The sequence below is a fragment of the Oryx dammah genome, unplaced genomic scaffold, assembly GCF_014754425.2.
Source record: "Oryx dammah isolate SB20612 unplaced genomic scaffold, SCBI_Odam_1.1 HiC_scaffold_1, whole genome shotgun sequence".
Classification (NCBI taxonomy): domain Eukaryota; kingdom Metazoa; phylum Chordata; class Mammalia; order Artiodactyla; family Bovidae; genus Oryx; species Oryx dammah.
In genome coordinates, this window is record NW_024070185.1 from 74,119,921 (window position 1) to 74,147,058 (window position 27,138).

General features: G+C 42.7%; 1 protein-coding gene across 1 annotated transcript in view; it reads right to left on the reverse strand.

The window, feature by feature from the left end:
• The window catches only part of LOC120866330 (DDB1- and CUL4-associated factor 12), a 35,879-nt gene extending 24,047 nt beyond the window's left edge, over positions 1-11,832 (reverse strand). The window contains exons 1-2 of the mRNA XM_040243997.1: positions 11,261-11,832; positions 9,665-9,919 (exon numbers count right to left, since the gene is read on the reverse strand). Coding sequence (XP_040099931.1) covers positions 9,665-9,919; positions 11,261-11,338 — 333 coding nt within the window. The 5' untranslated portion in view covers positions 11,339-11,832. The remainder of the gene's footprint in view (positions 1-9,664; positions 9,920-11,260) is intronic.
• Positions 11,833-27,138: the final 15,306 nt, after the last annotated feature.

Here is a 27,138-nt window from a genome sequence, read left to right on the forward strand (position 1 = left end):
TAAAATGGACATCCCTGCTTCCTTTCCACTGCAGAAGCCTCTTCCTCCTCCAGGAAATCCCCTCTGAATATCCTATCTAGGAATGACTTCCTTCTTGGAGCAGTCCTGGCTGACACTTCTAGTGAGGCATCTATGTTGTCATTCACTTTGTCCATAGCTATTGAGACCAGTAGCTGTTGAGACCAGTAACAGGCATATAAAGAAAATAATTATTTATCAAGTGCTTCCTCAAAGTGATTACATCTAACTGTAATCTGCTGAACAGATTTTTTTTTGGCTGTGCTGGGTCTTTGTTGCTGCAAGCAGGGTTTGTCTAGCTGCAGCAAGTGGTGGTTGCTCTTCATGGCAGTGCATGGACTTCTCATTGCTGAGGCTTCTCCAATCCCACACAAAGTAGCGTTCTGCTATCTTTGGGAGAAAATCAATAAATGTTTATAAATTTAGTAAAAGTACACACAAACCATAAAATTGTCCTACTACATTCTAGCCAATGAAATGGAGAAACATTATCCTATTTCTTCTCACATTCAAAAACTGTCCTGATGAAAACATCCCCACTTAACATATAAGAGGGACTGGTGGCCTCTAAGGATCTGAAGGCCTGTAAGGCCATTCAAGTGGAATCAGTTTAAGAAACCAGAAGCTGCAGTCTAACCATAATTCTGGGTTGAACCCAGTTGCCACTTTTGGGTTAGTTTCTTCCATTTATCTCCTAGACCAGGAAACACATGAAGAATCTTGCTTAAGGTCAAGCTGGAGAGCAACACTCCTAGATAATACCAGGGAAAGCTCATTCCTCTGATTCTCATCTTGAACCAGATCCAGGTACCACTCACAGTCCAATAGAAAAAAATGCCTATATGTCCGCTTGACAAGAAGTAAAGACAGTTTTCTCTGATTGTAATACCTATCAAGGATCAAATCAGAAAATACAGCCTGGAGGGCAAGAGTCAACATGGTACCCCTATGTTCATTCTCCAACATCCCAAGCTTCCAACAGACTATTTATGAAATAAAGAGCATACCTCAAGCTCTGAGGTGGTTGTCAACTGAGGGCACAATGCCTAAAAATGCATGTCTGCCTATGTACACTTGTGCATGTGGCCTGTCACAGTAACTGAGGGTCCAAGATCCAGGGTTGCTGTCATCTATGGAGCAGAAGCCAAGAATGGGAAACACCCAGCAACAGGAGGCAAAGTCCCAGAGAAGGAAGAAACCACCAAAACACTTATCAATATTCTGGTTACGAAAAGCTGCCCTAAAATTCTTGAATCCTTCCATACGATTGCTGTTCAGGCCCTCATCTTTTTTTAAAAATTTTTACTGAAGTATTTCATGGAGAAGACAATGGCAACCCACTCCAGTACTTTTGCCTGGAAAATCCCATGGGCAGAGGAGCCCGGTGGGCTGCAGTCCATAGGGTTGCTAAGAGTCGGACACGACTGAACGACTTCACTTTCACGCATTGGAGAAGGAAATGGCAACCCACTCCAGTATTCTTGCCTGGAGAATAACAGGGATGGGGGAGCCTGGTGGGCTGCCGTCTATGGGGTCGCACAGAGTCAGACACGACTGAAGCGACTTAGCAGTAGCAGCAGCATAGCTAATTTATATTTGTTTCAGGTATACACCACTGTGATTCAAAATTTTTATGGCTTATACTCCCATTTAAAGTTATTATAAAATATTGGCTATATACCCTGTGTTGTAGTTTATTTTACACATAGTAGTTTGTACTTCTTTTTCTTTTGTTTGTACTTTTTAATCCCCTACTTTTATCTTTCCCTTCCCCTCTCTTCCCTCTACCCATTGGTAACTACTTGTTTATTCTTGATATCTGAGAATCTGTTTCTGTTCTGCACATACTTTAATTTTTAAGATTTCACATGTAAGTGATAACATATAGTGTATTCTTCTCTGACTTATTACACTAAGCATAATACCCTCCAGGTCCACCCACGTTGTTGCAAACGGTGAGTTTTCATTTTTTATGACTGAGTAGTATTCCATCATTGTGTGTGTATGTGTGTGTGTGTATATGGGCTTCCCAGGTGGCTAAGTGGTAAAGAATCCCCCTGCCGAAACAGGAGACGCAGGAGACCTGGGTTTGATCCTTGGGTCGGGAAGATTCCCCCGAGGAGGAAATGGCAACCCACTCCAGTATTCTTGCCTGGAGAATCCCCTGGACAGAGGAGTCTGGAAGGCTACAGTTTATGAGGTCTCAAAGAGTTGGACATGACTTAGTGAGTGAGCATACACACACGTATATATGTATGGGTGTGTGCTTTTATCTCACATCTTTTTTTAAATTTTTATTTATTTGGCTGTGGTGGGTCTTAGTTGCAGCACTTAGGATCTTTGATCTTAGTTGCAGCATGTGGGATATAGTTCCCCAACCAGGGCTCAAACCCGGGCCCCCTGCACTGGGCATGTGGTGGCTTTAGCCACTGGACCACCAGGGAAGTCCCTCACATCTTTATTTATCAGTTGATAAGAAACTTAAGTTGCTTCCATATCTTGGCAACTGTAAATAATGCTGCTATGAACACTAGTGCTTGTTTCTTTTTGAATTAGGGTTTTTACTTTTACTTTTTTTTGGTCAGAAATCCAAATTATGATCCATAATTGCTGGGATCTTACAACCATTCTATCCTCAGTTTGCAAGGAACCTCCATGCTGTTTTCCGTAGTGGCTGTACTAATTTACATTCCTATGCACAGCATACAAGGGTTCTCTTTTTTCTACATCCTTACCAACACTTGTTATTTGTGGTCTTTTGATAATAGCCATTCTTACAGGTGTGAGTGATATCTCATGATTTTGATTTGCATGTTTCTTGTAACTAAAAATGCTGGGCATGTTTTCACGTGTTTCTTGGCCATCTGGTATATCTTGTTTTTTAAAGATTTATTTTTAGTTTTCGGCTGTGGTGGGCCTTTGTTGCCCCTAGCTGGCTTTCTCTTGTGGTGAATGGGGGCTACTCTTTGTTGCTGTGCTCGGGCTTCTCATCACGGTGGCTATTCTTGCTGCAGAGCACATGGCTCTAAGCACACGGGCTTCAGTAACCGTGGCACACTGGCTTAGCTGCTCTGAGGCATGTAGGATCTTCCCAGGCCACGGGATCAAACCAGTGTCCCTTGCACTGTGAGGTGGATTCTTAACCACTGGACCAGCAGGGAAGTCCCTGTATTTCTTCTTGGAAAAATGTCTATCTGCCCAATGTTTAATTGGTTGTTTGTTCTTTTGATACTGAGTTGTATAAGCTGTTTACACATTTGGGGTACTAACCCTTTATTGTTTATATCATTTACAAACATTTTCTTGCATTTAGTAGGTTGTCTTCTCATTTTGTGGCTGGTTTCTTTTGCTGTAGAAAAGCTTTAAAGTTTAATTAGGTCCCATTTGCTTATTATGCTCTTTTTCTTTTCCCTTAGGCAATATATTAAAAAAATACTACTGTGATTTATGTCAGTTTTCTTTTTAATATTTATTTTTTGGCTGTGCTGGGTCTTAGCTGTGGAACACAGGGTCTTTGATCTTTGCTGTGGCATGCGGGATCTTTAGTTACAGCGTGCAAACTCTTAGTTGTGGCATGTGGGATCTAGTTCCCTGACAAGGGATTGAACCCAGGCCCCCTGCATTAAGAGTGTAGTCTCAGCCACTGGGCCACCAGGGAAGTCCTTATGTCAGTTTTCTGCCTATGTTTTCTTCTAGGTGTTTTATCACAGTTTCCAGTCTTAAACATAGGCCTTTAATCCATTCTGAGTTTATTTTTGTATATAAGAAAATGTTCTAATTTCATTCTTTTACATGTAGCTGCCCAGTTTTCCCAGCATCAATTTTCATTGAAGACTATCTTTTGTCCATTGTATAGTCTTGCCTCTCCAGTGCATGGGTCAGGCCCTACCACTCTTGACCATTAATTCTCTCACATACAGAGGGTGACCAAAGCCTGCAATATGCTAGGGTTTCTGGAGCTCATACCTGTGTTAAGCCAAGCAAGGTCTTCTCAAGATGAAGACAAGTCAGAAAGGAGCTGCCAACTCTAACACCATCACATATAATAGGCATAAACTTATTTCTAGTGCTCCTCTTCCTAAAGCCTTATAACATAAATTAACTTGACATAGAACTTCAGACTTTTGGAAGCATTTCCACGATGATTTTCAATCTAGATACACTTCTGCACACGTGCCCCAGCAGAATGAACGTGCCGAGATAGCAATTCTATGGCTTTCACATCTAAAATCTTCCTCTCAAAAGAGTCAAATATTCTAAAATAAAATGAAGACTAATTCTGGGATAACTGTGAACATGTTTTACTAGACAAAGAATAACCATATGCCATTTAAAACACTAAAACCTAGTTAGCAGGTTAATATCTTAACTACAAAATACAGGCAGATCATACAGATAAGAATGCTGTTAACCTGAGATGTACATCTGGCTGAACCCAAGGAATTCTGCAAGCATTTTAAAGCATTTTTTAAAGGTAATCCCTTTGGGAAAATAAAATAGTGAGACAAGGAGGAATGAATAAAAAAAATCTGGTCAGGACAAAACTCCCACATTTTTCCTTTGTTTCCATGTATCTCAAATTGAGTTTCATATTCTGCTTTTATGATTTTAGGAATATGAATATGTCAACTCAAGGACAAAAAAGTTTAGCTGTCTTCTTAACTCTGGTAACTACCATTCCACTCCACCCCCAAATTAGGCTTCTGCAAGGTCCTTCTTCGTCTTATCTGGCAGCAAACTGCAGCCCAAGTTCATTTTGTCTGCATCATAATGATTCACCAAGCCTAACAGTGAAGTCAGCAGTATATCTCTGACCATGACTTGGGAGATGGTGAGAAAGATAAAAGTAGCTCTGGCAACCAGGAGTTAGCCTGGGTTAGGCTTTGGGGTCTTGGTGAAAATAATTTCATAGGAGATTTTCCTGTGAAAATCCAGTTTATTATTACTTAAGTCTTTCCCCAACATCTTCTACTGAGGCTCCATAGTTCCCTATGGTGGAGGTCACCCTAGCTGCAAAGAGCGATTTATCTACTATAGGTGAGTGAGTCTCCAATAGTCAAAAAATGGGAAATAAGAGTTCATGTCTAAAATTAATTCCCCAAACTCTGGATACCTTATCACTCTGCCTATCACCATCCTTCCCGAACTGACCCCTCTCAAAATATCCACTTTCTTGATTTGTTTTCGGTATACTCTGGGTTTTCCTCTGACCTCCCTGCACCCCCTATAGCAGTTCTTCTTGCCCCATAAATACAGGTGTTCTTCAAGGGTCTGTTTGAACTTCTCTGTCAATATCAATGGTTCTTACCCATTTCTGGCTCCCAACACCCTTTCAAAATGTAGTGAGGGACTTCCCTGGTAGTCCATTGGCTAAGACTCTGGGCTCCCAATGCAGGCAGGGGGCCTGGGTTCGATCCCTGTCAGGGAACTAGATCCCACATGCCACAACTAAAGATCCCAAGTGCTGCAACAAAGACCCAGTGCAGCCAAATAAATAAAGAAAATGTAATAAAATCTGCTCCCCTACACCACTCTCCCCACATTATGCCCAGAAAATATATATAAAATGACATTTTTGCAATTTTAGGGAAGGTTTATAAAACCCAAGAGAGACCTCTCTACACTCTCTCCATGGTAATAGAACAGTTTTAATAATCCCTTATACATAGATGACTCCTAAACCACCAACTTCAATCTTTACCCCCTCTCAAACTTCAACTAATTAAAAGCACAAAACTAAATATTTTCTCTTCAAATGTTTTTTTGTGCCTGGCAAGCTACTCTTATTTAGCTTTTCTGTATAGTTTGCACATAACCTGAGTCTGTAACACTATACCAGCAAAATATACCTATCCATCCTGGTTCCCCAACCCATATTCCAGTTAAGGTTAGACTACCTCCTCTTCTTTAAATAATTTAGTAAAAATATGAATGTACTAATGTTTCAATCCTAAAGGAAATCAACCCTGAATATTCATTGGAAGGATTGATGCTGAAGCTGAAGCTCCAATACTTTGGCCACCTGATGTGAAGAGCCAACTCAGTGGAAAGGATCCTGATACTGGGAAAGACTGAGGGCAGAAAGAGAGGGCGCGACAGAGGATGAGATAGTTGGAGGACATCACTAAGTCAATAGGCATGAGTGGGAGCAAACTCCAGGAGATGATGAAGGACAGGAAGCCTGGCGTGCTGCAGTCCATGGGGTCACAGAGTCAGACAGAACTTAGTGAATGAACAACGTCATTAATGATTAGGACATCAACGTGGGAATTCTCCAGTGGTCCAGTGGTTAGGACTCCACACTACCAATGTAGGGGGCACACGTTTGATCCCTGGTCAAGGAACGAGGATCCCACAAGCTGTGTGGTGTGGGAAAAATAAACAATCACCACTACAACATAAGCTGGCCATCTAATTCCTGTAATTACTAGGCCCAGGGAATTCAGAGAGGTTGAAGGACTGCCTCTAGTTTGAGTGTAAGCCTACAGCACAGGGAAATTCCCACTGCAGGAATCAAGCTACAGAATAATTTACAATACTTCTGCTAATTTTTTCACAGAGGATGACCCACTGCCTCAGCGAATGTTTCTATACTACAGCCCCAAGTCAGTTAGTCTGGAAATGATCTGTGTCAAATGACCTGTGTGCACATAGCTCATAAATACCAACAGCAGCCAAGAGAGAAACAGCTTCGAACCCACAGATACATATTAAAAGATTATTTTAGAATATAAATAGTTGTGGTATATTTTTCCTACATTTAAATCATTTCATTGACAGTAAAATTTCAATACATCAAAACTTTACTACCAAGAATCAGACATGATCTCCTCCCTCTCCAAAATTTTCAACTGTTAGCCAAAGAGAGTTCTAACTGTTTAAGTAATTTTCCTTTTAAACTGAGGGAAGTCCCAGGGAGTGCTAAGAGCATGGGAAAAGGCTTTGGATTCATTATTCCGACTACTCCTTTTGAAGAATAAGATATTGCTAACTTGAAATATTTCTGAAGATGTTTACAGCTACATTCTCAGCACTGGATGTTACCACTCCCATTTTACAGACTGGAAAACAAAGGCACAGATGAAGGAATTATTTGCCAAATATTACAAAATGCAGACAAGAGCACTGTTTCTGATTCCCAATTTTGGTTCTGAAAGCTAAGAAAAGAAAAACACTACAAAAAGAAAACAAGCTTCCACTTTGAGTCATAAGGACCTAGGAAGGAAATATACTTTAAGTCATGAGGAAACAGGAAGACAGAAAGAGGAACATATCAAGAGTAGGTTAAATTACTACTTAATGTTAGTCTCACCTTCAAAAGGTCGTCAATAAATTCAAGAAACAGAAGACTATGATTCAGTTTACAATTAGCAACATTTGCTGGACAAAACACTATGATGGTTTGTGTAGGGTGTCCAATGAATTCCTCTAAATTCCTCTGTGTCAAGTGATGACAGTTCGCTTAAAACAAGAATGGTAGCCTGAGAGACTAAGAAAAGGAAGTTTTGCAGGAGCTTGCCACCACTATTTGGTTTTGAAAGGCTTCTTTATAATAAGCAGCCTTCAACAGAAGAGGAAATGAAAGCTTGGCCTCAACCACCATGGTACTGTACTCTTCCTTAAAACTAATATGTAAATCTTTGGATACCTCCTTGGTCCTATAGTGCATAAGAATCCGCCTGCGAATGTGCTGGCCATGTCTATGGAAAGAGGCTGAGGTGGCTGAGCTCTAGCACAAGGTGCTGAGGATGTTGGCTTTAGTCCAGGCCACTGTCCGGGCTGTAAGCAAGAGGAAGCTGCAGCCCACCCAGGCCCCCCTCACCCAGACACCTTCGAGGTAAACAAGATAAACAACTTCTTAAAGCTAAGCCTGAACATGTTGGTATGAAAATTGGCATCTGAACCAGGGTCTTTATTTCTCTGACATCATGCTATTTGTACTCTTCTATCCCAATCAATATCCACAATATCCAATCATGAATTGATTTATTTTATCCATGGTTTTAATTGTTCTGGATAAATTTACTGATAAAATTTTCCCTTCATTCACTAATAATTATCTAAATCATGCTATGTAAAAAATACTCTCCTACTCATGTCATATTCAACTTTCTTGCTTCTGAAACCTTTTCAGAAGGCCACTTTGCAAAGACCAAGCATTTATTTCCTGAACTATAGCACCAAACATACTTCCCTACCCTTTCTAATAAAAAATACATCTTTAGATTCTATCCCCTAAAATAAAGTGTTTGCCTTATTCCTATGCAAGTCAGGAAACAACAGTTAGAACTGGACATGGAACAACAGACTGGTTCCAAATAGGAAAAGGAGTACCTCAAGGCTGTATATTGTCACCCTGCTTATTTAACTTATATGCAGAGTACATCATGAGAAACGCTGGGCTAGAGGAAGCAACAGCTGGAATCAAGATTGCCGGGAGAAATATCAATAACCTCAGATATGCAGATGATACCACCCTTATGGCATAAAGTGAAGAGGAACTAAAAAGCCTCTTGATGAAAGTGAAAGAAGAGAGTGAAAAAGTTGGCTTAAAGTTCAACATTCAGAAAACTAAGATCATGGCATCTGGTCCCATCACTTCATGGCAAATAGATGGGGAAACAGTGGAAACAGTGGCCAACTTTATTTTTCTGGGCTCTAAAATTACTGCAGATAGTGACTGCAGCCATGAAATTAAAAGACGCTTACTCCTCGGAAGGAAAGTTATGACCAACCTAGACAGCATATTAAAAAGCAGAGACATTACTTTGCCAACAAAGGTCTGTCTAGTCAAGGGTATGGTTTGTAGTCATGTATGGATGTGAGAGTTGGACTATAAAGAAAGCTGAGCGCCAAACAACTGATGCTTTTGAACTGTGGTATTGGAGAAGACTCTTGAGAGTCCCTTGGACTGCAAGGACATCCAACCACTCTATCCTAAAGCAGATCAGTCCTGGGTGTTCATTGGAAGGACTGATGTTGAAGCTGAAACACCAATACTTTGGCCACCTGCTGCGAAGAGCTGATTCATTTGAAAAGACCCTGATGCTGGGAAAGATTGAGGGCAGAAGGAGAACGGGACAACAGAGGATGAGATGGTTGGATGGCATCACTGACTCAATGGACACGGATTTGGGTAGACTCTAGCAGTTGGTGATGGACAGGGAGGCCTGGTGTGCTGCGGTTCATGGGTTTGCAAAGAGTCAGACACCACTGAGCGACTGAACTATCTTCAGCCAAGTGTGAGTTTAAATACATCTATATATGCCCTTAGGCTAGCAGACAACACCAAGGTTTTCACTATCCTGTATCCTGAATGATGCCCTGACCATCATTCTTTCCTCTCCTTTGAGGTCTCTGACTTTAAAAAAAAAACAACATAAAAAGAAGGAAAAAAAAAAAAATCTAGAAGCAGTGGCATAACCATAATACAGACTAGACTCCTCTGAAGATTTATCAGAAAAGAAATGTGGAAGTGGAAAAAGGAATAGAGAAGAAGTCATGGACAGGTAAGAGGGGACGTAACAGAGACTAAGGCAGTCTCTTCCCCAAAGAACTGATGGGGAAACCAGAGTGAGAGATACCAGGGCACACGGAGCCATGTATCCAGAGCCAGGATAAAGTTCATACCCACCCAGACACTCACCGTGTTGCATTTTGTGCCACACACCACTTGCCTATGGTTCAGCCACTGAGATGCAAACACTTTATTAAGGGTCCCAAGGTGAAACTCTCTCTCCTTCAGGAGACTGGGAAGTTGCTGTGCTGCATACCCATGCAACACTCGGGAGTAGCTCGTTTCATTCTGTAGCCTGACTTCTCGGTTCTTCAGGTAGTACACTAAGGATCTCTTCACTGGGGGGAGTCGCTTCCTTTTGTGAAGTGAGTGATCCCAGCCAAACTGTGGAGAGCAAAAGGAGAAATCAAGGCTTTGCCAACTTTTGTCAGAATTGGGGATCCTCCCATATTATAGAACTCATCTCGCAGGATTTACATAGAACAGAGTTACAAATTCAATGCAACAGGAAAGTCAATCTTGAAGGCCACAGAAAAGATGCTGCTCATAGTCATACCCATGGGAAAAAAGGACTTGGAAGACAAAGGAATGAAAGCAAGACAATAAAAGAGGACAATAGGTTTCTTAAGGCCTTTTAAAGTGAAGGATTCAGGTACCTTAAAGTGAAAGTAAAACTTGGCTCAGTACAGTCGGACTCTTTGCGATGCCATGGAATATACAGTTCATAGAATTCTCCAGGCCAGAATATTGGAGTGGGCAGCCCTTCCCTTCTCCAGGGGAGCTTCCCAACCCAGGGATCGAACCCAGGTCTCCCGCATTGAAGGCAGATTCTTTACCAGCTGAACCACAAGGGAAGCCCAAGAATACTGGAGTGGGTAGCCTATCTCTTCTCCAGGGGTATCTTTCCGACCCAGGAATCGAACCAGGGTCTCCCACATTCCAGATGGATTCCTTAACCTTAAAACTATCCTTAATAGGGAAGGGAATGAAGGGCCCAGAGATTACCATACAGACCTGGGCTGCATCTCTAATGGCCCCCCTTCTCCCTCTCAGCCTGTACTCTACGCGGAGCCTGGTAGGTGCGGCCCAAGAAGCCCAGCTGGGCTCCCAGGTCTTTCAGGGATGCCCTAGCAATGGCCGTCTGCTTGTCACCAGGTCCGCGCTCCTGGGAGTTGTAGAATTCGAAAAATCAAACATCAACAGGGTGACAGGAACGGGAAATATGAGTCTGAAGAGACTCAAGACTCAGAGCGGGACAGGGTGATATCTGGAAACTGTTTATCTAGGGGGCTTGAGTACCCATAGGGAGGCTCATTCCTGAGAGACGCAACCATCTCCGTCCCCCGGCCACAGAAAGACAGACTTCACTCTCCCTCCCAATATCTTAGGCGAGGTTTTGTCCCCGATTCTCCTCGACTGGTTTCCCTTTCTCCGAAGCCCAGATTGTTTTTTCCTCAAGCCCCATTCCCGCCTGTAGATCTCCCCGGAACATGCCTCATTTTCAAGTTCCCCTTCAGTTTCTGACCCCTGCGGGCCTATCTGCTATCCAAAGAACTCCTAAGGACCCAGGCCTGATCCTATAGGCTAGAACACTGCTCTACGCACCTCCGTACATCACCCCTCCCCCCGCCAAGACCTTGGACCTCATTCCGGTTCCCAATGTGCGAACCCTATCCTCTGGGTGCCTCGGCCTTATCACCCGGGGCCAGGCGTCTCGGCCCTCACCTGTGGGTCCTGAGCGTCGCTCCCAGCTCCCGGCAAGGCGGGCGCTTTCCGCTTCCTGCTAACTGCTTTCCTGGCCATAGTGGGCAGCGCCGCCGCGGCCCCGCAGCCACATGGGGCGGGCGAATCGCGGGGGAGCTAGACGGCGGGTCATATACTGGGGCCCGGGGCCGCGCACCTTAGTGCGCCCGGCCCGGAAAATGGCCCGGACTCCGGGCGGCAATAGAAAATAAAAAAGGCAGGCAGGCAGAAGGGAAGGAGGGAGGGAGGACCGGGGCAGGGAAAGGGAAGGGAAAGGGAAGGGGAGACAGGAACCCGAAGCTTGTAGACGACCGAGTCTTGAAAGGACGGCGAGCGGCTGGAACCAAAACACCCCCTCCGTTTCGCCCGCGCTCCGTCACCCTCGCGCAACCGCAGTTCGTTTCGCGTCGCCACGGAGACGCAGTCCGGAGAGAAGGGCGGGGTTTAGGGCTGGCCGTAGAGTTCGCGGCTGTTGCTCACGGCTGCCCGCTCTTTTTCAACTGCCGTTGGACTGCCGCTGGAGGTTCGCGACTTCGGGGCAAAGGAATCTGGGTTTTGGCCGCCGACACCGGAGCCCCACCCGCCCATCCGGACGTACCCGGAAGTGAGGATGTTTAACCTCGCTCGCGGAAGGACTCCCTCCCAACACGCCTTTACCCCGCAGTCGCCACTGGTTATATCTCTTGAGCCCTGTGCGTTTTCCGGAACCTGTGAACCAAACCCTGGCGCCAAGGGCTGGACTCTGTGAGAGGAGGAGTTTACTTCCTCTTCCCACCCCCGGTAGCTCAGACGGTAAAGAATCTAATTGCAATACAGGAGCCCCAGGTCAATCCCTTCGTCGGGAAGATCCCCTGGAGAAGGGAATGGCTACCCACTCCAGTATTCTTGCCTGGAGAATTCCATGGACAGAGGAGCCTGGTGGGCTACAGTCCATAGGGTCACAAAGAGTCAGACTAACACTGCACCCCACCCCACAAGGTAGAGTCTGACTCGAAATCATTGCCAGCATACCTGACTTTCATACTGTAGAGAACCTACCCTGCTCGCCACAATCAGCCCAGGTACCCCTCAACACCCCCTGGGGAGCTCTCAGGCTTCATTTTCCACAGTCTTCTGCCTCCACTGGCCTCCTCCGCCTTACCGTCTCTGCTGCCCTAATCGCAACCGCCCATAAGTCACGTCTCCTTTAGCTGCTGCGTGAGACCTCGCCTCCCTTTAGAGTCCCATGACCTGCCGGTCACCCTGTCTTTTGTGCTGTATGAAATAGGCGTGCCACCGTAATTTTTTTCTTAGGTCTCCCACGCAGTCCTGAGGACTGGAATGAACAGGGGACTGCCACTGCCTGCCTGTCCCCCAGGGCCCAGGTTGTATCTCCATCAAGGCAGATAGGATGAAAATCTGAATCACAGAGAAGAGAGGAGCTTTTGACTTTTCAGTTCAATAAGGGCTGATATTGGTCACCAGGCAAGGGGCCTTCTTCAGGATCACCTTTGCTTCCATTTTCAGAAGATTCCGTAGGGGTGTGAGTGCCAGCCCCCACCTTTTTTCAGGCAAAGAAATCCTTTGAGGAAGCAGAGAGCTTCCTGATAGGCCTCAGGCTGTTAGTGCCCAGTTACCTGCTGATCCCTTCAGGCTTCAGGCCTCAGGCCTCATACCTCCAGGGAGCTCTGTTGGCCCATCTGAAGTTCTGCCTAGGAGGAGATCTGGGTTTGTTTTCCAAGCCGAACCAAAGACCAGATTGAGACAGTGTCCTCCGCCATCCCAAGTCAGCACTGTCACTAACTCCTAATTCCACCTTGGGAAAGGCAGCTCCATCTTACTTGGTCAGGTCTAGCCCTTCAGAGACATACACACAGTAAGTGGATCAGAAGTGGGTCAGCTTCCTTTTTTTGAGCCTGTTGTTCCAGTTCTGTCTTGCCTCACAATGCCCTGGATGACTCAGGAGCTCATTGGGCTAGAATCTGGAATTCCTTTGAGAATCTCTAGGCTCATATTGGGCTGCGCTTAGATCTTGGTCTCCTCTGCTGCTGTCATAGGCTATAGGCTCATCCTCCAGGTTGGTGCAGTTCATCTTGACATCCCAGGAGCTATCCCTGAATGTACCTTCCAGTGGAGCTCACCATTTCTGTGGAAATAAAATAGAATGAAGAGTTATTTGAAAGTGGGTTGTTATTCAGTCGCTAAGTCGTGTCCAACTCTTTGCGATCCCATGGACCTCCCTGTCTCTCACTATCTCCTGGAGTTTGCCCAAGTTCATGTTCATTGAATAGGTATTGGTATCCAACCAACTCATTCTCTGCTGCCCTCTTCTTTTGTCTCGGTCTTCCCAAACTTCATTTGGAAGTTTTAAAGTTTACAGTTGTTTCTAAAAGACTGATAATATGAAGTAATGGTGAGAAACAACTGGGACTCTCATACATTGCTAGTGGGTGTGGTAAATTGGTACAATTTGGAAAAAAAAATCTATGACCATACCTACCAAAGCTAAACACATGTAGGAGCAGTTTACTTCTGGCTGTAAACCCAAATAGAAATGAGTGTTTTTGTCTACCAAAAGTCATTTACAAGAATATTTGTAGTAACTCTATTCATAATAGTCATCAGTCAGTTCAGTTCAGTCGCTCAGTCATGTCCGACTCTTTGCGACCCCATGAATCGCAGCACGCCAGGCCTCCCTGTCCATCACCATCTCCCAAAGTTCACTCAAACTCACGTCCATCAAGTCAGTGATGCCATCCAGCCATCTCATCCTCTGTCGTCCCCTTCTCCTCCTGCCCACAATCCCTCCCAGCCATCAGAGTCTTTTCCAATGAGTCAACTCTTCACATGAGGTGGCCAAAGTACTGGAGTTTCAGCTTTAGCATCATTCCATCCAAAGAACACTCAGGGCTAATCTCCTTTAGAATGGACTGGTTGGATCTCCTTGCAGTCCAAGGGGCTCTCAAGAGTCTTCTCCACACAGTTCAAAAGCATTAATTCTTTAGCGCTCAGCTTTCTTCACAGTCCAACTCTCACATCAATACATGACCACTGGAAAAACCATAGCCTTGACTAGACAGACCTTTGTTGGCAAAGTAATGTCTCTGCTTTTCAATATGCTATCTAGGTTGGTCATAACTTTGCTTCCAAGGAGTAAGCGTCTTTTAATTTCATGGCTGCAATCACCATCTTCAGTGATTTTGGAGCCCAAAAAAATAAAGTCTGACACTTTCTACTGTTTCCCCATCTATTTCCCATGAAGATGGGACCAGATGCCTAATTATAAAAGTTGAAAGTAGTTCAAATTTCAATCAATAGTAAAATAGATTAACAGGGTTCCCATGACTTCTTGAGGTTTGATAGTTTGCCATAATGGTTCACTGAACATAAACACTATTACTGGTTTATTATAAGGGATATTAGGGACCTCCAGGAGGCTCAGTGGTAAAAAATCTTCCTGCCAATGCAGGAGCTGTGGGTTTGATCCCAGAGTCAGGAAGATTCCATGGAGGAGCAAATGGCAACCTAGTCTCCAATATCCTTGCCTGGAAAATTCCATTGACAGAGGAGCCTGGTAAGCTACACTCCATGGGGTCACAAAGGCTTGGACATGACTGAGCATGCACACATAAGGAATATTAAAAAGGATACAAATAAACAGATGAGGAGGTACATGAGATCTGGAAGGGTCCTGAGGCATGGGAACTTCTGTCCCCATGGAGTTGGGGGTGTTCCACCTCATGGCACGTGGATAATATGTTGACCAACTTGGAAGCTCTCCAGACCCTATGGTTTACAGTTTATATGGAGGTCCCATTATGTAGGCATGATTGATTAAACTGTTAGCCCTTGATAATTAACTCAGTCCCCAGTCCCTCCCTCCTTCCTGACAATTAGGAGACTGGGATTGAAAGTTTCAACATTCTAATTACAAGGTTGATTTCTCTGGCAAACAGCCCCCATCCTAAAGTTCTCCAGGGGCCCTTCTTTAATTTTTTTAGAAAATAATTTTATTTCTTCTTGGCTGTGCTAGGTCTTCGTTGCTGTGCAGACTTTTCTCTCATTGTGGAGAGCAGGGGCTACTTTTTAGCTTTGGTACACAGGCTTCTCATTGCTGTGGCTTCTTTTGTTGCAGAGCACGGGCTCTAGGGCAAGCAGACTTCATATTTGAGGCACATGGACTCAGTACTTGTGGCTCCTGGGCTCTTGAGCACAGGCTCGCGGGCTTATGCTCTGAGGCCTGTGAGATCCTTCCAGAACAGGGAGCAAACCGTGTCTCCTGTTTGAATCTCCAGGTGGATTCTTTACCTCAGAGCTACCAGGGAAGCCCTAGGGGCCCATCTTGAGTCACCTTACTAACATAAACCCAAGTGTGGTTGAAAAGGACTTATTATGAATAACAAAAGCTTCTTCTCTAAACATTATCACTTGGTAAATTACGAGAGTTTTAAGAGCTCTTACTGAACCAGAGATGAAACCAGATATATGTATTTCTTATTATATCACAGTATTACAGTAACGGATGTGTGCTAAGTGGCTTTAGTAGTGCCTGACTCTTTGCAAGAATACTGGAGTGTGTTGCCATGCCCTCCTCCAGCGGATCTTCCCTACCCAGGGATTGAACCCAAGTGTCCTGTGTCTCCTGCACTGGCAGGCAGGTTCTTTATGACTACCGCCACCTTAGAAGCCTACATCACAGTAATAGAAATCAAAATAGTCATTATTCTTGGTTGTTACTAGCTGGGAAGAGAACCCAAGGAGATTTCTGGTGTGCTGGAAATACCTATATCTTAATCTTGGTGATGATTATACTAGTGTACACATATATAAAATTTCTTCAAGCTGTAGATTTAATGATTGTGCAGTTTAAGTAAGTATACCTCAATATAAGGAAATAAACTTTCTATGGGAATTCCCTGGCATTTCAGTGGTTAGGCCTCTGTGCTTCCATTATAGGGGGCACAGGTTTGATCCCTGGTCAGGGAACTAAGATCCTGCAAGCTGTGTGGAACAGCCAGGAAAAAAGAAACATTCTGAATTCTTTCACCTGGATTCTTCTGTAATTTATAAGAGACAATCAGGCCAGGAAGGGGAAAATTTTTAAAACTGTAGCCATAGGCTGAGATGAACCCGAGAGGACATTGAATTTACCACATTGCTTTCAGCTTTACAAACAAAACAAAAATTCTCTTCAGATATGTGAAAAACTGGGAATCACCTTTGCCTCTCCCAGTTCTCATACCCTCTCACATACTCACACATCTATTCCATCACCAAGCCCTAATTATTTTATAAGTATCTTGAGTCAATTCACATCTCTCCATTACCCTAGTCCAACTCTGTCACTTATTGATCCAACCATTTGTGAAGGTCTCCTAAAAGAACTACCAATATCCACTCTTATCTCTTTTATTATTCTGTTCTGCGTTCTGCAGATTTTTTGAATGCAAATTTGAATAAGTCATCCCCATTCTCACCTCCAGGTTAACTTTCTTCAATGTCTTTCTCTTGTTCTTTGGATAAAGATAAAATCCTTAATCGGGCCTATAAGACCTTGCATGATCTGGTTCCTAACTTGACTCCAGCTACATCTCATACCATATGGGCCCTCTTTCAATTCTTCCTAACCAAAATGCTCCCTCCTACTCCAGGACCTGGGCACAGCTTTACCTCTATTTAGTTCATGGAAAGATTGAAGGCAGGAGGAGAAGGGGATGACAGAGGATGAGATTGTTGGATGGCATCACTGACTCGATGGACATGAGTTTGAGCAAGCTCCAGGAGTTGGTGATGGACAGGGAAACCTGGCCTGCTGCAGTCCCTGGGGTCAGAAAGAGACGACTGAGTGACTGAACTGAACGGAGTTCATCTGTTTGACTATTTGCTATTGTAATAGTCATTCTTTGGATCTCAGTTAAAACATTACTTCCTCAGAAAAGTGTTCCCTGGACTCTTTGACTAGTTATAATCCTTCCCCTCTGAATTATTCAGTTTCATAGCACCACATGCTTCTTTGTAGCACTTAACACAATTAGAATTTTATGTTTATTTATATGATTATTTGATTAATGTCTGTCTCCCCTACTAGAAGATAAGCTCCTCAAGAACAAGAACTATAGTTATTTTTGCTACCATTATATCTCTAGTGCCTAGCACGTACTAGCTCTCTACAAATAATTATTGACTAAATGGATAAATTAATGAATGAGTGCAATTTGAAACTTCCAGTATTAATGTATCCCTTGTTTGTCTACTCATTCTAGTATCTAATAAGAATCATTCATTCTTTTTCTTTTTAAATATTTATTTATTTGGGTGTGCTAGGTCTTAGTTGTGCCATGCAGGATCTTTCATTGTGGCATGTGGGATCTAGTTCCCCAGGGATCAAACCCAAGCCCCCTACATTGAGAGGGTGGAGTCTTAGCCACTGGACCACTAGGGAAATCCCAGAATCACTCATTCTTAGTAAATAATTTCTTGGACCTGAGCATCATCTTTTCTGTGACTAGTCTCCTACTACCATTACTCATCTCTCAATCTGGCTAAGATACTTTTCCTCTGTGCGCCCACAGAAACTCTGTATGGCTAATTTATCACATTGTGTTGTAATGGTCTGTTTTCTCTCCCAATATGACTGTTTCTCCAGCTAGCTTGAGAGCTACTCAAACAAATGACATCCTTATTTACCACCACATCCCTAGTGCCTGGGAAGGCATCTACCACATTTGATATATTCCCTAGATGTTGAATGACTGAATGAAGAGTAAGTCAAATGTATGTTTCTCAAAGTCCTCTAGGTATGTTCATAGTGATGTCAACAGTAGGTACAGGGAAGAGACTGTGATGAGAGTAATGCTGCAATAACTTGCTTTCAGAATGTTGAGTAAATCTATTTACTTATTTAAAATAGCTTTTTTTTCTAATTAAAAAAATGTGTTCAAAGTGCAATCTTGGAAAGCAAGAAAGGAAAAGATGGACACAAAAGAGACTTTCCTGGTGGTCCAGTGGTTAAGAATCCACATTCTGTAGGACAGCTAAGCCCGAGCACTGCAACTCTTGAGCCCAGGAGCCTCAACTAGAGAGAAAACTGTACACCACGAGGGAAGATCCAAAATCATGCAGCAAAGGTCCCGAGTGCTGCAACTAAGACCCGATGCAGCTAAAAATGAAACAAATAAATAAATAAATGTTTTTAAAAGACACACAATATAAATCACCCATAATTCCACCCTTCAGATAACCACTGTTTATATATGTATGTGTAACTTTCTAATTCTTTTTTTTAATGTAACTGTATCTGTATTTATATATCCATAAATGGTTCTTTTATTTATTTATTTTTATTTTTTTTATTTTACTTTACAATTCTGTATTGGTTTTGCCATACATTGACATGAATCCACCACGGGTGTACATGAGTTCCCAAACCTGAACCCCCCTCCCACACCCCTCCCCACAACATCTCTCTGGGTCATCCCCGGGTACCAGCCCCAAGCGTGCCATATCCTGCATCAGACATAGACTGGCAATTCAATTCTTACATGATATTATACATGTTTCAATACCATTCTCCCAAGTCATCTCACCCTCTCCCTCTCCCACTGAGTCCACATAAATGGTTCTTTTAAAAGATTATTTCAAACTATACTATTTGCAAAGAGTTGCAAAGAGTCAGACACGACTGTATTCCCTGGTGGCTCAGAGGTTAAAGCATCTGCCTCCAACGTGGGAGACCTGGGTTTGATCCCTGGCTTGGGAAGATCCCCTGGAGAAGGAAATGGCAACCCACTCCAGTATTCTTGCCTGGAGAATCCCCTGGACGGAGGAGCCTGGTAGGCTATAGTCCATGGGGTCGCAAAGAGCCGGACACGACTGAGCAACTTCACCTTCACCTTCATACTGTTTTCAAAAACTTTTATTATTTATTTTTGGCTGGGCGGGGTCTTCATTGCTGCACAGGCTTTTCTCTAGTTGCAGCAAGTGGGGGCTACTCTCTAGTTGCTGTGCATGGGCTTCTCACTGCAGTGGCCTCTCTTGTGGAGCACAGGCTCTAGGGCTTCAGGGGCTGCGGCTCCCAGGCTCTAGAGCACAGGCTCAATAGCTGTGGCACACGGGTGTAGCTGCTCCGTAGCATGTGGAACCTTACCGTATCAGGGGTTGAACCCGTGTCTCCTGTATTGGCAGGTGGATTCTCTACCACTGAGCCACCAAGAAGCCCTAAACTATACTATTTTATATTTTTAAATAAAAACCTAAATAATTCCCATTATCTTTACTTCCAAACCTCCAAGTCAGCCCTGGTAACCATTCCATCACCATGCAGTGTGCTACAGGAAGCCCATCAATGGTCGGGGGGACAAAGGACCTGCTTGTTTCTTACTTTCTCTTTGTTTTGGTCTTGCCAGGAAGAATAAATAACAAGAAATGCTATAAAATACTTTAATACTCTGGACAAATTGGATTGTGTTATACATGCTTAGTAACAATAATTCTTCATGTTTACTTGCAGAAATTCTTTGGAACAAACAAAGCAGATGTTGTCACAACACATTTCCCTTAATGTGTTGGAGCTAATTAATTCTCTTTGCTAGCAAAGGGCTCAGGAGGAAATCATTTTCTGTACTTGAAATTTTAATTCATACAAACCATAATAAAACATAGAAAGAAAAGAGACCTGAAAGACACAGGAGCATGAACTGGCACAGATGGCAGCTCAACAACTGCTCTCTGGTGATGTGAAAATGTTAGAAGTCCCCAAGGCATGTGAATGGTAATTATTTCACCCCTGTGGAAATATTTTTCTGATCCTGGGTCATAGATTATTAAAGGTGGAAAATACTATAAAGATACACGTGTGTGCTAAGTTGCTTCAGTCATGTCCAGTTCTGTGACTCTATGGACTGTAGCCTGCCAGGCTCCTCTGTCCATAGGATTCTCCAGGCAAGAATACTGGAGTGGGTTGCCATGCCCTCCTCCAGGGGATCTTCCCAACCCAGGGATTGAACCCACGTCTCTTATGTCCCCTGCATTGGCAGATAGGTTCTTTACCACTAGCGTCCCTGGGAAGCCCATTATAAAGATAGCTCATCTCATTGAATTCATACATTTATAGGAAACTGAAGCCAAAAAAGTCAAGTCACATAGGTAGACAACCCATGAGTGAGAAACGGAACCCAGGACCTCTGCTATTTTTTCAACTATTTCTGGGCCTGGTTGAAGTTGTAATGGTTTGGTTAAACTCTGGGAGTTGGTGATGGACAGTGAGGCCTGGCATGTTGCGGTTCATGGGGTTGCAAGAGTCGGACACGACTGAGCAACTGAACTAAACTGAACTGAACCATACAGATCCCAACTGTATAGTGTTCAAGAAATTCCAAAGTTAATGAACACATCCATGTACTACTGGGAGGGTGATACACCCCCAGTTCCACAGGGACAGAAGCTCTTGTGCTCAGGACTCTCTCAGACCACCTTGATGTAGCTCTTCATTTGGCTGTCTGTCTTCTTTATCATATCCTTTGTTATATAATAAACCTGTAAATATAAGAGTTTCCCTGAGTTCTGTGAGCTGTTTTAGCAAATAAATCCAAAGGGGAGGAGGTCATGGGAACCCCCTGATTATATCCAAGTGAAACAGAAGTTTTCAGTAACCTGGGGACCTACCACTTGCCATTCGAACCTGAAGTTGAGGGCAGTTTGTGGGACTGAACCCTTAACTTGCGGGATCTGACACTGTAGGGTCAGATTGGAGTTAACTGTTAGGGAAAAAAAGGAGGAAGACAGGGTTTTTTTTAAAGATTACTGCATTAAAGTTAAAAGGTTAACTAACACATCCATCACCTCACGTAGTTACTTTTCTTTATGTGTGGCAAGAACTTTTAAGATTTATTCTTTTCAGTTCAGTTCAGTCTCTCAGTCGTGTCCAACTCTTTGCCACCCCCTGAACTGCAGCACACCAGACCTCCCTGTCCATCACCAACTCCCGGAGTCCACCCAAATCCATGTTCATTGAGTCGATGATGCCATCCAACCATCTCATCCTCTGTCGTCCCCTTCTCCTCCTGCCCTCAATCTTTCCCAGCATCAGGGTCTTTTCCAATGAGTCAGCTCTTCACATCAGGTGGCCAAGATATTGGAGTTTCAGCTTCAACATCAGTCCTTCCAATAAACACCTAGGACTGATCTCCTTTAGGATGGAGTGGTTGGATGTCCTTGCAGTCCAAGGGACTCTCAAGAGTCTTCTCCAACACCACAGTTCAAAAGCATCAATTCTTCAGCACTCAGCTTTCTTTATGGTTCAACTCTCACATCCATACATGACCACTGGAAAAACCATACCCTTGACTAGATAGACCTTTGTTGACAAAGTAATGTCTCTGCTTTCTTAATATGCTGTCTAGGTTGGTCATAACTTTCCTTCCAAGAGTAAGCACTTTTTAATTTCATGGCTGCAATCAGCATCTGCAGTGATTTTGGAGCCCAGAAAAATAAAGTCAGCCGCCCTTTCCACCGTTTCCCCATCTATTTGCCAAGAAGTGATGGCACTGGTTGCCATGATCTTCGTTTTCTGAATGTTGAGCTTTAAGCCAACTTTTTCACTCTCCTCTTTCACTTTCATCAAGAGGTTCTTTAGTTCTTCACTTTCTGCCATAAGGGTGGTATCATCTGCGTATCTGAGGTGATTGATATTTCTCCCGGCAATCTTGATTCCAGCTTGTGTTTCTTCCAGCCCAGCGTCTCTCCTGATGTACTTTGCATATAAGTTAAATAAGCAAGGTGACAATACACAGCCTTGAGGTACTCCTTTTCCTATTTGGAACCAGTCTGTTGTTCCATGTCCAGTTCTAACTGTTGCTTCCTGACCTGCATACAGGTTTCTCAAGAGGCAGGTCAGGTTAGCAACTTTCAACTGTACAATATGGTATTGTAAACTATGTAGAATATTGGCCAGCCATATCTAATCTACAAAATACCTTCACAACAACACCTAGATTGGAGAAGGAAATGGCAACTCACTCCAGCATTCCTGCCTGGGAAATCCCATGGACAGAGGAGCCTGGCAGGCTACAGTCTGCAGGGTCTCAAAAGACTCAGACACGACCCAGCAACTAAACAACAAACAACAACAATAACAGCCTAGCAAAGTTGACACATACAACTAATCCCAGTCCACCCCTTGTCAATTTAAAATCTATACTTAGCTCAAGTTAGACTTAATCTTCAGATAAGAACAATCACAAAATCATACTTTCGCCTAGCATAATATAACTATCCCGCATTCAACCAAAAATACACCAACTCTTTCCCCAGAAGAGGACACAAAATCTTTGGGTGATGTCCATGCTTCACTTTGATATCTTGTAAGTGAAACACTTCAATGTAAAGTTAACTTCATTAATGTGTCTTATGTTATATAAAAAGATAAGAAACAAAGGTATTTGATACACATCACAAACGTATTCTAGTTAAAGGTAAAGTTTTTCCAGTACTCATGTACGGATGTGAGAGTGGGACTATGAAGAAAACTGAGAGCCAAAGAACTGATGCTTTTGAACTGAGGTGTTGGGGAAGACTCTTGAGAGTCTCTTGGATTGCAAGGAGATCCAACCAGTCCATCCTAGAGAAAATCGGTCCTGAATATTCATTGGAAGGACTGATGCTGAAGCTAAAACTCCAATACTCTGGTGACCTGATGTGAAGAACTGACTCATTGGAAAAGACCCTGATGCTGGGAAAGATTGAAGGCGAGAGGAGAAGGGGACAACAGAGGATGAGATGGTTGGATGGCATCACTGACTTGATGGACATGAGTCTAAATAAGTTCCGGGAGTTGGTGATGGACAGGGAAGCCTGGCATCCTGCAGTCCATGGGGTTGCAAATCAGACACCTCTGAGTGACTGAAATGAACAAACATATTCAGGACAAAAAAAAAAAAGAAGAAATATACATAAAATTACAATCCTTTCCTTGTTTCTGCAATGTTATGGGCTCAGAAAGTAAAAATTTTGGTAGTAGATTACTAGGCATCATAGTGAGGGCACCACTTCCATTTCCACCCCTTGATTCCTCAACCTATGAATATTGGATAGTGACAAAATAGCACAATGAATTATGCAGGCTCCTGGAGAAATCTTTGTGCATATCTCTGATTTCAGGGGATAAATTCCCAGAAGGAAGAGTGCTAAGTCAATGGGTATAAGCATTTTTAAGGTTCTTGATAGATTAAATCCCACTGCCTTTCAGGAAGGTCATGTCAGAGTTCATACCCTTTAGAAACATGAGCATTGTCTATTTCAACACATTGTTATCAATTCTGCTACTGCATGTTGTCACTATCAACTACTTTGAATAAACTGTTCTCAAAAGAGATTTCTGTTGAGGTAAATCAAAAATCTTACAGCCAACATAAGCCAGACTTTTTTAGGTATAGTACATTGGTAGAGAAAGACTGATGAGGTCTTTTCTAGTTGGAAAATTGCTGCAATTATGATAAAGAAATTTCCAAAGTGACCTCACCTTCTACTTAACATCATCACCTCCAACCTCAATAGAGAAGGTAGCACACATTCTGTTTGCTGTTGGCCAATGAAAATCATTGTACAAAAGCTGGCTTGTGATTAGAAAGACCCTCATAGGTAAAAACAACTAGTTTGCAATGAAGTAGGCATCTCAGTTGTATCTTGTAGAACTGAATGCAATGAAATTGTGGAACAGCCTAATGAATAAACAGGGATTTGGAACTGGAACAAGGATCCCTGTGTCTATTTTCATTTCCTAACCAGGGATTAAACTTGTGCCCCTTATAATGGAAGTGAAGACTACCAGGGAAATCCCCAACTATACTTTAAAAAGACACACACAGGACATCTCTGGTGGTCCAGTGGTTAAGAATTCGCCTGCCAATGCAGGGGACACCAGTTCAATTCCTGGTCTGGGAAGATCACACATGCCGCGGGGCAACTAAACCAGTGCACCACAGCTGCTCAGCCTGTACTCTAGAGTCGATCAGCTGTAATTACTGAGCTGAGAACCTAGAGACTGTGTTCTGCAACAAGAGAAGCCACTGCAATGAGATGTATACACTACTAGACAGTACCACCACTAGAGAGTAGCCCCTGCTGGCCACAACTAGAGAAAGTCCATATGCAGCAGCGAAGACCCAGTGCAGCCAAAAGTAAATAAATACATAAATAAAAATTCGAAAAAAAAGACACACACAAGACAGTAATACACACGTACATAGCACATAAGACACATACCATGTACCCACAACATACACAAGAAACACATACATACCACACACAATACACACGAGACATATAGCACATCATTCAACACACAGAACACACACCACATACATGTTCACAATACACAAGACCCCTACATAAACAGAGCACATACACAATGAAGAAGCTATTGTTTTCTGGCTGTTCCATAACACCTCTCACCACTTAGAGGTATCCAAGAGCCCACAATCATGACAATAACTGGTTGAAATGGTAGCACCATTACCTTGAAATGTCCCAATAAGATTTGATCCAACGTGGAGGACCTGTAATTTGGAACAAGTAAATTTATCTTTTTCTCTGGAAAAAGTAAAAAGAACAATCTTGAAAAGACTTTAACATAAGTATACTCTGAATTGTCAAAGAAAGAATAAGAGATTGAATAAAGCATAAAGAGAATAAAATATTGTGAAATTAAAACAGGCAAAAAATATGAATAGGTATACATAAAAATCAATCAATTTAATTAATAAAAACTATGGTAGTTTTAATAATGTCCACAAATTACTTGATACTTCTTCCTCCAGGAAATGGGGCTTAATTTCCCTCTTCTTCAGTATAAGCTAGACTTAGTGACTCACTTCCGAGACAGAATATGAAAAGGGAAAAATAATAACTTTTCAGTAGAGTCTTGGCAGATAAATTGAAAAATATAATAATATTGATAGATTGATATTATATACTCCCTGATGTGATGAGATGAGAAGCCACTTCAGGCTTATGGTATTTTCCCCCCAGATCTATAACTATAGTTTAACAATGAGAAAACATGAAAAAAAACTAAATTGAAGGACATTCTACAACATATCTGCCCAGTACTCTTCTAAAGTGCTGAGGTTATGAGAGATAAGGAAAGACTAAGAAACTGGAGGAAACTAAGGGGACTTGACTATAGGAGGTAATATAATATCTTGGAGTGGATTCTGAACATGTAAAGGATGTTAGTGAAACAATTGAGGAAATCTGAATAAAGTTAGTAGCATCGAATCAATGCTACTTTTTTAGATTGTTATATGAGAAATGTATCACAGTTAGATGTTACCATCGGGTGAAAAATATACAGGAAATCTCTGTGTGATCTTATAATTCTTCTGTAAATATAAAGTTACCTCAAAATCGGAAGTTTAAAAAATATAAAGAGGATGTCCTTGGTGCTCCAGTGGTCTTTTAAAGAATCTGCCTGCCAATGCAGGGCAATATGAGTTCGCTCCCTAGTATGGGAAGATTCCACATGCCACAGGGCAACTAAGCCTGTGCACCACAACTACTGAGCTCATGTGCCATAACTATTGAAGCTCTCATGGTCTGCAACAAGAGAAGCCACCACAATGAGAAGTCCTCACATTGCAGCTAAAGAGTAGCCCTTGCTCACCGCAACCAGAGAAAGCCCACACACAGCAACGAAGACCCAGTGCAGCCAAAAATAATAAATAAATAAATAAAATTTAAGAAAAATATGTAAATAAATAAATGAATCAGTTAAAAATCCTTAAAAGGATTTCCTTAAATGGAAAAGTACAGTTATTGGTGGCGGAGGGGGCCGGGTGGCCATCAATAAACAAGAGACATAATTTGAATAGACACAAAGAGAGACTTAGTGAATAGTAAGGTTGATCTGAGGAATTCACTGAGAGGATGTCACAAAAAGATAATATATAGTAAAAAGACATGGAGGATAGAAGTGGCATTAGTGAAAAAATGCCAAAGTATGGGTTCTGTCTCCAGAAACTCTGAAAAGACCTGGCAAAAACTGTCTCAGTTTTACCAGAACTCTGGGAGATAGTCAAAAGTTTATAACAACTAAATGCTAAAACAGAGAAAGGCCACTGAAACCCAGCAGAAGATCTTTGTGATGTTTTATCTTATCCTAGCCCCACCCTCTCCACTGCTCTCTGGTGCGGTAATATTCTTAAAGTTGACAGACCATATTCCTGGCGTGGGTACCTGCTTCTAGAAGAAGCAGAGGGGACCTTGTTCCAAAAGAATAGTTTGTCTTTTTGACCTGACTGAGGTTTCCCCAAAGGACTGATGTAAAGGTCTTTCTTTTGTCTCACTTAACCTGGAACTCTATGGGGCAGACAAACTATACAGAGGACTTTCCTTAAAAACATTGAAAGGCAATTGAACAAATTAGCACTTACCTGGACAAAAAAAATAATAATTGGAGCAAATGACAGGCACACCAAAATTCTAGGGAGGAAAATGCAGGGAGTGATATTCGAAGAGGGAATAAGGACTTTGAATGTTTCCTGTATATACTGGAATCCAGAAAGCCATATACATGCAAAGGGAAGGAAGGACACATGCTTAGAGAAGAACTGAGAAAAACATACGTTTTCACTTCTGGCCATTAAGCTCAGGGAAAGCAGGAAGTGGAGATTAAGTCAGGGTTGCAAACAACCTGTCTAAGCCTGGGAGTGAAACAACACAGATCACTGCAAAGACATGGAGATTTTTTTCCCCCCTTTTCTGCTCCTTTTTTCTTCTTCTTTCTTTTCTTCCAAGAATGTAAGGAAATCTCTCTGTCCAACTATAATTAAGAAATACGGTTATGTTGGAGAAGTTACTTGCTTTTAGAAAACAAAACATTGAAT